Raw genomic sequence first — 13,864 nt, forward strand, 5'->3', positions numbered from 1 at the left:
TTAGTTTGTTCATTAATTCATTAATTAGTTAACATTAGTTAATTAGCTTGTTTGTTCATATGCTCATTCTTGTGTTCATTCATTAGTTTTTGTCCATGAATTATTCATGTATTCATTCATTTGTTCTCTTTTACACAGGGTCTCTGTAGGGTGTCACCTAAACAGGGCGTGTCCACGTATCTGTCCTCGAAGATGATTGGCAGGCTGCTCCAGTCTCCGTCAATGTCCAGGCATTCCACGGGAAGTGGAGGCATTCGGAGCAGGTAATCAGAGTTGCGCATCTCTGTGGCCACCTGTGCGTGTCTGTTGATACTATCATGAGGGATACACAGCCGTTTCAGTCTGTATTTCTAGGTTGACATGTGTATTTACAGGCTTGATGTATGTCAGTTATTCTTATTTATATCAGAAATACAAATTAAACAAAACTATGGTATATGAATATGGTACCATGGCACCACGGTATTAAAGTGATATCGCCACAGTACTCTTTGTAAGAGTCATCAGTAGTAATAATTAGCTTTATTTAGAACAAGTAAAGGCCTGTTCACACCGGGACGATTTTTTTTGTGCGTTTATCGCCGACGTTTAACGCCTTGTGATTAAACAAATGGCGGCAATGAGAGTGCACACCAACGCGCAAAACGGCAGGCGTAAAAGCATCATAAAAAAACCCCCGCCTTGGGTTTGTTTTTTTTGTTTTGACGCGCCACGTTAAAAACTGGTCGACCAATGTGATCGCCGCTTTTGATCACGTGCCTGGAGCTGCTGAAGTTACAGTAAAACAGGACTTGGTGGCGCTCAAGCACAAAACGGTCTTGCCGAGCACACATTGATACGACGAAGAAGAAGTAAGTAGACAAAGAAGAAGATGAGCTGCTAATGCTGCTTGCCAGTAAAAGCAAAAAGTGTGTGGATGGTTTTGGCAAGCACGTAAACACTGTCTCTCTTCTTCTTCTGCGTGACAAGCGAGTGTCAGAAGCGTAAAGTGCCGCAGCACCAGCTTGTGTACCGGGAGCGCCATCTACTGAGTTTGCACGTTCACTCGGCGCATCGCCAGTGAAAATCTCTTGGGTGTGAACACTCAAGATGCGCCGAAAAACGTCTTGAAAAACGCTGGCAATAAGCTTGCCCGATATTCGTCCCAGTGTGTACAGGCCTTAAGGTTACATCTCTGTTTTGATAACTAGGTTTGATAGATTCTATATATATATATATATATATATATATATATATATATGTATGTATGTGTGTGTGTGTGTGTGTGTGTGTGTCTGAAAGAGAAAGACTAATAAATGACTCACAGCTCCTCCTGAAATGTAAGTGAGGACTCTTTAGGATGCTCCGTGAAGAAATACGCTTCAGAAAATCTCCTCACCTGCACAAACACACACATTTAATATGCATACAAATCATACGACACTACCTGAAGATCTCAACTACTCTTTGTTGTTCATTTAGATTTTTCAATCAGGGGCTCTTTGGACAAAATATTCAATTCGACTCTTAAAATTACATGATAAATTGTACACATACATACCTAATAAATTTAACATAATAGTATTTTTAACATGCAAAGTAGAATCTGTGATTTAAATTATTTTGTGTTGTTAAAAAGCCTGTGTGAAAACCAAAAAGAATATTATTTATAATATCTTAGTGCTGCGTTCGATACTATAGATCGTAAAATACTCTTAGATCGACTTCAAAATTACACTGGTGTTCAGGGACAGGCATTAAACTGGTTTAGATCGTACTTATCAGACCGCTACCATTTTGTCTGTCTAAATGGGGAAAAATCAAAGATAACGTCAGTAGACTATGGGGTGCCGCAAGGATCCGTGTTAGGCCCTCTGCTATTCTCAATATATATGCTGCCACTTGGTAATATTATAAGAAAACATGGAATTAATTTCCACTGTTATGCTGATGACACTCAATTATTTATTTCATCACGACCAGATGAAAACGCTAAATTATCTAAACTGACAGCGTGTGTTGAAGATATTAAATACTGGATGACATGTAATTTTCTGCTATTAAATTCAGATAAAACGGAGGTATTACTTATTGGTCCAAAAAACTGCCCACAAAACCTCTCACAATACAACTTTAACTTGGAAGGATGTCCTGTCACTTTATCCACTACAGTAAAAGACCTGGGTTTTATATTAGACCGCAACTTGTCTTTCGAAAATCATATTTCATATGTTACAAGAACGGCATTTTTCCACCTTAGAAACATTGCTAAGCTACGTAACATGCTATCTATTTCTGATGCAGAAAAGTTAGTTCATGCATTCATGACCTCGAGACTAGATTACTGTAATGCTTTATTAGCTGGTTGTCCTGCATCATCAATAAACAAGCTACAGTTAGTCCAAAACGCAGCTGCTAGAGTTCTTACTAGGTCAAGAAAATATGATCATATAACACCAATTTTATCATCTCTACACTGGTTACCTATTAAGTTCCGTATCAATTACAAAGTATTGCTACTGACCTATAAAGCCCTAAATGGTTTAGCTCCAGTGTATTTAACGGATCTTCTATCGCCCTACAATCCATCACGCTCTTTAAGATCACTAAACTCGAGGCTTCTGGTCATTCCTAGGATATCTAAGTCCACTAAAGGAGGGAGGGCATTTTCACATTTAGCTCCTAAACTCTGGAATAGTCTTCCTGATATTGTTCGAGGTTCAGACTCGCTGTCCCAGTTTAAAACTAGATTAAAGACGCATCTCTTTAGCCAAGCATTCACATTATAAATACGTTTTATACTACAGTTAAATCGGATCAAAAGCATTAATATTTTGAACAGCAGCTATGCTAATTATTTCCCATCTGCTTTTCTGTTGTTATCTCGGGACACTAGTCCCGAGGTAAATAGTTTGTCAGCTCCAGTTTGTATCCAGCCTCTCATGGAGACTTCAGATGCCCTAACACCTGTGAAGAGACGACTCAACGCCAGCGTTGTTATGACCTAAATTAATACATGATTGATTACATTTTTCTAAGATTTTGCTTTAATATCCTCTTTCTAACATTTTTCAATGTACATTTATGAAATGCACTTTCTGTAAAGCTGCTTTGAAACAATGTGTATTGTGAAAAGCGCTATACAAATAAATTTGAATTGAATTGAATTGAATAATATAAGAATATTATTATTATTACAATATTTTCTTTAAAACCCCCTTATTGAAGAATCACCCATTTTAAAATAATTGCTATGAAAATAAGTATACTGTACAAGTCACTGTAGATCATGCGGAGTTATACATCATTTCTGCTGCATCCGATTCATTTCTCCTTTTCTCTCTGTATATGTCTTGCAGGCACATTTTGAATGCATTACAATATTGTGTCTTATATTTCTTTTTTAAGATCAGACACACGTCCTCCAGAAATATTTTATAAAGGAACCTCGTCGTGTACGAGAGAGAAATAAAACCGCTCCAGTAATAAGGCAAAATTGGATTCATCTCTTCATCTTTTTCATCGTTATAATAACTCACAGTTCTGTAATTAAAAGCTGAGCTGTCCTGTGGGTGGAATTTCTGCATGTATCAGAAGAGATAAAGTTTCTATGCCTAATACATTGCTCAAGAGAAATCAGAGTTTAGAGGGATGCTGGGAAGAGTCTGAGAACCGCAGTTTATTCCAGGATTTATCTTACAATAATATAAATCAGACTGACTAGAGACAAATTGTACTGTTAGCAATCAGGGAATAATGCCAATTTGATGCTGGGATTATTGAGTGAGCTATTGTATTTTAATTTGTATATTTCATTAAGCAAAAATGGGCTTGCCGCATTCTAAATTTACCCTGTAGGGCACTGAAATTCAGGGTTAGAAAAGAAGATCTATTGGTGTTGTTAAACATGCACATAAAAGTTGAAATGGCCTTTTCAACCCATTTTACTTCTATAATTTGACTTATTTCAGAGAGAAACATGATATTTAAAGGTACACTATTTTGTTCAAAATTGACAAAATTTAAATAATGAGTCAATACATTAGCAATGCTTCTTCCAAAACATGTTTGTGTTGCCCTGATTCACTATGGTAAGCCTATTATAAATGTTTACATTTTAGACCTGTTGGGATGGTTTTTGTTGGAAATTGTGTACATTCAACGGCCGTGTGTGTCTCGTCTAGGGATGGGCATTTTCCCAAAATATTGTATTCGAATATTTGGGCTCATAAAAATCGAATATTCGAATATTAGTTTATTTAAATGACATTATTTTGAGAAAATGAGAAAGACGTTTTGTTTTTGTCACCATTTCTGTCCAAGCTTACGATTAGGCAATATATACAACAAGCTTACGTCATATCTAAAGGTTTTCTTTCAATTTAAAACATTAAACAGTATGTGTAAACAAAAAATATAGGCCTAAAGAACAAAAGCATTATAAGCTCAAGCAGAGTGAGCGGGGAAAAAACGCTAATAAAGCAGAGCGCGCCAGATATAGTGCAGAACGTACATACACTCGAGTCGGAATATGGGTATCACATTTTCATATTGAGAAAAACAATAATATCATTCATGTGGATGATTGATGATATTCTCTGGGTGAGAAAACGCGCACCGCTGACAGAAGTTGCAGAGACACAACGATAACGGTGTTAAAGGATTAGTTCACTTTTAGATAAACTTTTGCTGATAATTTACTCACCCCCATGTCATCCAAGATGTCCATGTTTTTTAGAAATTAAGTTTTTTGATGAAAACATTGCAGGATTGTTCTCCATATAATGGACTTCGATGGGCTCCAAACGGTTCAAGGTCCAAATGACAGTTTCAGTACAGCTTCAAAGGGCTTTAAACGATACATAAGGGTCTTATCTAGTGAAACAATCCATTTCTGCGAGAAACTGAGCAGTATTTATGCTATTATTTTACCTCTTATCAGACGAACGTGATCGTCTCTAAGCTACGCCATAACTTCCGCTAAGTGAGGTCAAAATACGAGCCTGGTCATAGATGTATAAGTAGATGCCTCATTAGCGCTTGTACGGATCAGTAGAATGAGGCATCTACGATCGATATATCTATGACCAGGCTCGTATTTTGACCTCACTTAGCGGAAGTTATGGCGTAGCTCAGAGATGATCACGTTTGTCTGATAAGAGGTAAAATAATAGCATAAATACTGCTCGGTTTCTCGCAGAAACTGTTCGTTTTGCTAGATAAGACCCTTATTCATTGTCTGGTATCGTTTAAAGCCCTTTGAAACTGTACTGAAACTGTCATTTGGACCTTGAACCGTTTGGAGCCCATTAAAGTCCATTATATGGAGAAAAATCCTGGAAAGTTTTCATCAAAAAACGTAATTTTCTTTTCTACTGCAGAAAGAAAGACATGGACATCTTGGATGACATGGGGGTGAGTAAATTATCAGCAAAAGTTTATCTAAAAGTGAACTAATCCTTTAAGTGAAGTTTCTAACAGCACTTTGTGTTTTCTGTTCTTAAACCCTTGATGAAACTTAAAGGAAGCATTTGTCTCGAGATCATTTTGCTGTCTTATACGTTATCTCTCTCTCACTCGGGGTACAGCTGCTCTACTATAGATCATTTTCGATTGTCATCTAAGTAATTCCAAACAAGTGAGGCAGTCGATTATTATTAACACGCTCCACAGCCCCACCCAGTGGATTTAGTTATAACTGCGAGTTTAGAGGGATTTATCATGGATTCACTGCATTTACGGCCAGCAAAGCAATGTAGTAAAATTCGAACAGTGTTTTTATTTTTCGAATATTAATTACAGATCAAATATTGGATTTTCGGAGATGCCGAGAACTGAGGGATTTGAAATGTTGTAAAAGCGACTGGAGATGGTGTTTTTATTACTCAACCGGTAAGGTATTTTATTGAACATATAAATTGCCATATGTACCTCTCTAACAGAGTTGATCATTATCTATTGTGAAGGGTCATTTCTTTATGGTTGTTGTAGATGTGCTGGAATTTATTTTCAAGCAAGTACCATGTGTATTAATAGGTAAAGCTACAGTAACATCTTCAGCTAGTCAGCTTGAGATCCTTTCCATCTAAACTGGTTATATCTCTTAAGCCTAGCAGTGAATGTTTTATGAGCAGTAGGAGAACCATATTCATCCTCACAGTCATGCAGAGCAGAAAAAAATGTAGTCCAGGACTTCCCAGCCTAACATAAACCAGCCTCTCTCACCCTGAGCGTGTGGTGCTCCTGGGCCAGGTATGAGCGGATATGTGGATTAGGAACCGTGGCTTCCAAAAACTGTGTCCAAAGTGCAGACAGCTGAGCACAGAGCTGCGTCAGATCTTTACTGATCAGTTCGGCTACCTTCTCATGGCCGCCCTGCAGCTACAGAGAGAGAGAGAGGTCAGTCTTATTTAGTCACAGAACAATACCAATGCATGTGATGGTGTTAAAGAACCATTGCCATACACCATACACCATTGCCACTAAATGAATATTGTTACAGTTACTTGATTAGCAAAGTGTTTCTCACACCTGTAGTTCAATGGTCAGCTGGTTTAATGTTTCTTCAAGGGGAAGGTCCTCTGGGAAGGAAAACAGTTAGGAAAAAGTTAGACCATGCAAAATGTCACTGACAAAACACTATCACCAGATGGAGTGCCCATGATCCCCACCAGAGGGCACTCCTTTCATCTGCTTTTACTCACCATGAACTACATTTCCCATAACCCATTGCCTAGACTAATCATGTTCTGATTACTTCTCTTGCCTATTTAAGCCCTGTGTATTTCACTCGAAGGCTTTAGGAGGGTGACAAAAACTGTTTGTTGTTCCCCAAATAAAAATAACTTTACTCTAGTTTTTACTATATTAATAATTACTGCAATGTCACCATATCCGATTATTCATCTGAATTATTGAAGTGAGAACATACATTAATGCATTTACTGTCACTATTCCAGAATATTAACAATATTAGGACTATGCAAGTCCTGCATTGATTTAGTTTTCCTCGTATTTTGTAGCTTATAGAAACAAACAAATTTCAAATAGTGTCATTAATTACTCACCCTCATGTCGTTCCCAACCCGTAAGACCCTTGTTCATCTTCAGAACACAAATTAAGATATTTTGATGAAATCTGAGAGCTCTCTGACCCCTCCATAGACAGCAATGTAATTAACACTTTCAAAGTCCAGAAAGGTAGTAAAGACATCGTTAAAATAGTCCATGTGACTACCTTCAACCTTAATTTTATGAAGCAACGAGAATACTTTTTGTGCGCAAAAAAACAAACACAAATAACGACTTTATTCACCAATTTCTTCACATCTGTGTCAGTCTCTTACGCTGTTGACATACACTCTAAAGAAAATGGTGCTATATGGCACTAAAAGTGGTTCTTGGCTCGTAATCATAGGGGAACTTGTCTGGCTATCACCAGACCAAGCTCAATTTAAGATTGAACATTGGTCTGGGGAGTCTGCTGTGTATGTTCTACTGCACAAGAGGCGTGATAAACAAGCATAAATTAAATGACTTTGTATGCAATTGGATAGTCCTTCAACCAATCAGACCATAAGAGGCGTGATAAACGAGCATAAATTAAATGACTCTGTACGCAATTGGATAGTCCTTCAACCAATCAGACCATAAGAGGCGTGATAAACGAGCATAAATTAAATGACTCTGTACGCAATTGGATAGTCCTTCAACCAATCAGACCACAAGAGGCGTGATAAACGAGCATAAATTAAATGACTCTGTACGCAATTGGATAGTACTTCAACCAATCTGACCATAAGAGGCGTGATAAACGAGCATAAATTAAATTACTTTGTATGCGGTAATTAAATTAATAAAAAGTAATTAAATTACTTTGATCACGCGGACTGGGAGATGTTCCGGTCGGCCTCTGATGACGACATCGAGGTCTACGCTGATAGCGTAACGTGTTTCATCAGGAAGTGCGTAGATGACGTTGTTCCGACCAAAACAATTCGGCTGTACCCAAACCAGAAGCCGTGGATAAATGGGGATGTTCGCGCGGCACTCAATGCGCGGTCCCTCACCTTTAACTCCGGTAATGCGGAGGAGCATAAACAAGCAAGTTATGCCCTCCGGAAAACAATCAAAGCAGCAAAACGCCAGTACAGGGACAAGATTGAAGGACAGTTCAACACCACCGACTCCAGAAGCATGTGGAGGGGAATTAACATCATCACAGACTATAAAGGGAACTCAAACTCCACCGTGAACACCGCTGCCTCTCTCCCGGACGAGCTCAACACCTTTTATGCTCGCTTTGAGGGAACAAACACCGCCCTCGCGGAGAGAGAGCTCGCGGTTGAAGATACAGAGGTTAGTGCACTCTCCGTATCTGAAGCGGATGTAACCCGATCCTTCCGGCGGGTGAACGTCCGTAAAGCTGCGGGTCCAGACGGGATTCCCGGCCGCGTCATCAGAGCGTGCGCGCGCCAACTGGCTGGAGTTTTCACGGACATTTTTAACCTGTCCCTCTCCCTGTCTGTGGTCCCCACATGCTTCAAAACGTCCACCATTGTTCCTGTACCGAAGCAAGCAAAAACCACCTGCTTAAACGACTGGCGTCCTGTTGCTCTGACCCCCATCATCAGCAAATGCTTTGAGAGACTAGTCAGAAACCACATCTGCTCTGTTCTCCCCCCCTCACTGGACCCACTGCAGTTTGCATACCGCAAAAACCGCTCCACCGATGATGCCATTTCATCAACAATTCACACTGCTCTCTCCCACCTGGAAAAGAGGAACACATATGTGAGAATGCTGTTTGTAGACTACAGCTCAGCATTCAACACCATTGTGCCCTCCATACTTGACATGAAACTCCGGGCTCTCGGCTTAAACAGCCTGTTATGCAGCTGGATCCTGGACTTCCTGTCAAACAGACGCCAGGTGGTCAGAATGGGCAGTAACATCTCCTCACCACTGACTCTCAACACTGGAGCCCCTCAGGGCTGTGTTCTCAGCCCACTCCTGTACTCTTTGTACACACATGACTGTGTGGCAACCCACAGCTCCAACACCATCATCAAGTTTGCTGACGATACGACGGTGGTAGGTCTCATCACTGACAATGATGAAACGGCCTACAGAGAGGAGGTGCACACTCTGACACGGTGGTGTCAGGAGCACAACCTCTCCCTCAACGTCAGCAAGACCAAGGAGCTGGTGGTCGACTTCAGGAGGAATGAGAGAGAACACCGCCCCATCACCATCGATGGAGCACCGGTGGAGAGAGTCAGCAGCTTCAAGTTCCTCGGTGTCCACATCACAGAGGAACTCTCATGGTCCGTCCACACCGAGGCCGTTGTGAAGAAGGCTCATCAGCGCCTTTTCTTCCTGCGACGGCTGAGGAGGTTTGGAATGAGCCGCCACATCCTCACACGGTTCTACAGCAGCACCATAGAGAGCCTGCTGACTGGCTGCATCACCACCTGGTACGGCAACAGTACCGCCCGCAGCCGAAAAGCCCTGCAAAGGGTAGTGCGCACGGCCAGCTGCATCATCGGAGGTGAGCTTCCCTCCCTCCAGGACATTTACGCCAGGCGATGTGTGAAGAGAGCTCAGAGGATCATCAGAGACTCTAGCCACCCGAGCCATGGGCTGCTCTCACTGCTGCCATCAGGCAGACGGTACCGCAGCATCAGAACACGCACCAGCCGACTCCAGAACAGCTTCTTCCCACAAACAATCAGACTCCTTAACTCTTGACCCATCAGGATCATAACACACACCGGACAGAATATCACTCAGCACAACCCACTGTAGATACACACACATTATATACACATTTATTATAATTTATTATTTATCATTTATCATATAGCACCTATTGTACATTGGATCTCTACTGTGAATAATAATGGATACTGTACATTGTATATTATTATTACTATTATAGCTTAATGTATACTGTTTAATGTATGTTTAGTGTATATTGTTTAAAGTATATGTATATTGTAAGTATGTGTATATTGGTTAAAGCTGTGAGAACTACACTCACATTGTGTAAATTATTTATTGTAGTGTTTACTGTGCTGTGAGTAATTGTGGGCGCATCAGATGTGTAATCTGATGCTGCTTTAAATGTTGTACATGTCATGACTGCTATGTTGCTCGGAACTGCACCAAGAATTTCACCTGCTGTTGCACTTGTGTACATGGCTGTGTGACAATAAAGTGATTTGATTTGATTGATTTGATGCAATCGGATAATCCTTCAACCAATCAGACCACAAGAGGCGTGATAAACGAGCATAAATTAAATGACTTTATACGCAATTCGATAGTCCTTCAACCAATCAGACCACAAGAGGTGTGATAAACGAGCATAAATTAAATGACTCTGTACACAATTGGATAGTCCTTCAACCAATCAGACCACAAGAGGCGTGATAAACGAGCATAAATTAAATGACTTTGTATGCAATTGGATAGTCCTTCAACCAATCAGACCACAAGAGGCGTGATAAACGAGCATAAATTAAATGACTTTGTATGCAATCGGATAATCCTTCAACCAATCAGACCACAAGAGGCGTGATAAACGAGCATAAATTAAATGACTGTACGCAATTGGATAGTCCTTCAACCAATCAGACCATAAGAGGCGTGATAAACAAGCATAAATTAAATGACTTAATACGCAATTGGATAGTCCTTCAACCAATCAGACCATAAGAGGCGTGATAAACGAGCATAAATTATATGACTTTGTATGCAATTGGATAGTCCTTCAACCAATCAGACCATAAGAGGTGTGATAAACGAGCATAAATTAAATGACTCTGTACGCAATTGGATAGTCCTTCAACCAATCAGACCATAAGAGGCCTAATAAACGAGCATAAATTAAATGACTTTGTATGCAATTGGATAGTCCTTCAACCAATCAGACCACAAGAGGCGTGATAAACGAGCATAAATTGAATTACTCTGTATGCAATTGGATAGTCCTTCAACCAATCAGACCACAAGAGGCGTGATAAACGAGCATAAATTAAATTACTTTGTATGCAATCGGATAATCCTTCAACCAATCAGACCACAAGAGGCGTGATAAACGAGCATAAATTAAATGACTTTATACGCAATTCGATAGTCCTTCAACCAATCAGACCACAAGAGGTGTGATAAACGAGCATAAATTAAATGACTCTGTACACAATTGGATAGTCCTTCAACCAATCAGACCACAAGAGGCGTGATAAACGAGCATAAATTAAATGACTTTGTATGCAATTGGATAGTCCTTCAACCAATCAGACCACAAGAGGCGTGATAAACGAGCATAAATTAAATGACTTTGTATGCAATCGGATAATCCTTCAACCAATCAGACCACAAGAGGCGTGATAAACGAGCATAAATTAAATGACTGTACGCAATTGGATAGTCCTTCAACCAATCAGACCATAAGAGGCGTGATAAACAAGCATAAATTAAATGACTTTATACGCAATTGGATAGTCCTTCAACCAATCAGACCATAAGAGGCGTGATAAACGAGCATAAATTAAATGACTTTGTATGCAATTGGATAGTCCTTCAACCAATCAGACCATAAGAGGCGTGATAAACGAGCATAAATTAAATGACTCTGTACGCAATTGGATAGTCCTTCAACCAATCAGACCATAAGAGGCCTAATAAACGAGCATAAATTAAATGACTTTGTACGCAATTGGATAGTCCTTCAACCAATCAGACCACAAGAGGCGTGATAAACGAGCATAAATTGAATTACTCTGTATGCAATTGGATAGTCCTTCAACCAATCAGACCTTAAGAGGCGTGAAAAACGAGCATAAACTGAATTACTCTGTATGCAATTGGATAGTCCTTCAACCAATCAGACCACAAGAGGCGTGATAAACGAGCATAAACTGAATTACTCTGTATGCAATTGGATAATCCTTCAACCAATCAGACCATAAGAGGCGTGAAAAACGAGCATAAATTAAATGACTTTGTATGCAATTGGATAGTCCTTCAACCAATCAGACCATAAGAGGCGTGATAAACGAGCATACATTTAAATACTCTGTATGCAATTGGATAGTCCTTCAACCAATCAGACCACAAGAGGCGTGATCAACAGGCAACGACCCATCGCTTCTCTATCTGTCATCGTGTTAAACCCGCCAATAGCGCGCCAGGTGGATAAGCCAGTCTGTGATTGGTTCCCGCAAAAGTGTAACAGAAGCAGTAGAAATAAATGTACAGGTTTCCAGACTGAGTTGCAGGGCGAAATCAGATCGCCGGCAGATCAGGCTGGGTTTACCCAGTCTATAGGGGAACCACTTTTGGTGCTATATAGCGCCATATCTTAACATGTTCTGTGTATGGTAGCGGTGCTATATAGCACCTCAGCCAAAGAGCCGATGAAGAACTGGTGAAGAACCACTGGGAAAAAGGTTCCCCTATGATTACGAGCCAAGAACCACTTTTAGTGCCATATAGCACCTTTTTTTTTTTAGAGTGTAGTAAATACCGAACAGAACGACATGAGGGTGATGACAGAATTTTCATTTTTGTGTGAACTATCTCTTTAAGCATATAAGCACTGACGTCACAAACTGCACCTTATCTTGGCGTTGCACAGTGCTTTTTGTCCTGCAAACCTAACGTCCTCCATTACCTAGTGTGCGCTGCATTCAGTCGATCAGTAAAAGTCATTTTAACAGAAGGCTAAAAATGTAGTTTTGTACAATTTTGGACAGATTCCCCCAACCACCCGCACGCGAAAAATCGATGGTTCTGCACGTATCGCCAAGGCCCAGGCTGTGAGACATAGCTTCAGAACTAACAAATTCAACAACTTTGGGGCATTATTCATATTGCAGCCAACCTCCTACAATATTCTAAGGTTAAAGTAAACTTTATAGTTACCTACGCAATGTGTAGAATATGGTAACAATAAAACCCAATCGTCAAATTATTGGCTTTTTGAAAAGATTATTGGCACTTCCATGGACATCAGTGTATGCTTTACAAACTATGAATGTTTTATGCTAGCACTTATCTGCATTTAAATGTCAGAGAGAATCATACAATAAACATTATATGGTTGAAAACACTGAACAGTTATGATATATGACGAGCGCTGAGCGCGTCTGTCTCTGGCTCAGCTAAAGCGCCAATGCAGATTTGAGTTTAGCAGTTGAAGACGTGATGTACTGAACGTTTTAATCAAACCGATGTGATCATATGCTTCATAGGCTTAATTATCAAATATAAAAAAAAATTGTCTTCTGGAAGCTGCTCAAAAATCTGAGGGAGCACGTGTCCCCTCGGTTTGAATGGGTGTGATGCCTCTGTCTGATTTAAGAGTGAAAGCAATGCATTCTGACAATGAAGTCTTAGTGGTTTTGAAAGACATGAGGTTGAGTAAATGATGACAGAATTGTCATTTTTGAGTGAAGTGTCCATTTAGACCGTCTTAGAGAAAGCCACACACATTTAAAGTGAATTCCATAAGAGGTTGTGTCTATACCCATCTCTATGTGTTGCAGTTGAGGGACCTCCTTCATTAGTGCTGTGTAATACGAGCGCAGAGCTCTGTGAGCCGCCAGCAACAGTTTACAGATGCGCCGGTGCCACGTGTAAGCTCTCTGCAGACAGTTCTCCGATGGCACGTAAAAACTGCCCTGGAAACAAACACACACACACACACACAGGACATACGGGGTAGAGGTCAGATTTAACTGCATGTCACAGTTCTTGCCTGTTATTTCTGCACTCACATAACCGGGTTATAAACGCTGAACAAAAGTTCTCTCAGCTTTAGCACAACTTTAGTTACACAGCAACTGATGATCGATCTGTCCGTCGGTCTGTCAATCTA

At 40.2% G+C, this 13,864-nt stretch overlaps 1 protein-coding gene across 1 annotated transcript in view; it reads right to left on the bottom strand.

The window, feature by feature from the left end:
* The window catches only part of fam135b (family with sequence similarity 135 member B), a gene marked incomplete at its 3' end in the record, with an annotated part of 89,063 nt that overhangs the window by 16,150 nt on the left and 59,049 nt on the right, over nucleotides 1-13,864 (bottom strand). The window contains exons 8-12 of the mRNA XM_079830146.1: nucleotides 13,514-13,667; nucleotides 6,511-6,560; nucleotides 6,205-6,360; nucleotides 1,305-1,378; nucleotides 158-312 (exon numbers count right to left, since the gene is read on the bottom strand). Coding sequence (XP_079686272.1) covers nucleotides 158-312; nucleotides 1,305-1,378; nucleotides 6,205-6,360; nucleotides 6,511-6,560; nucleotides 13,514-13,667 — 589 coding nt within the window. The remainder of the gene's footprint in view (nucleotides 1-157; nucleotides 313-1,304; nucleotides 1,379-6,204; nucleotides 6,361-6,510; nucleotides 6,561-13,513; nucleotides 13,668-13,864) is intronic.

This window comes from Gobio gobio (assembly GCF_949357685.1).
Source record: "Gobio gobio genome assembly, chromosome: 11".
Classification (NCBI taxonomy): Eukaryota; Metazoa; Chordata; class Actinopteri; order Cypriniformes; family Gobionidae; genus Gobio; species Gobio gobio.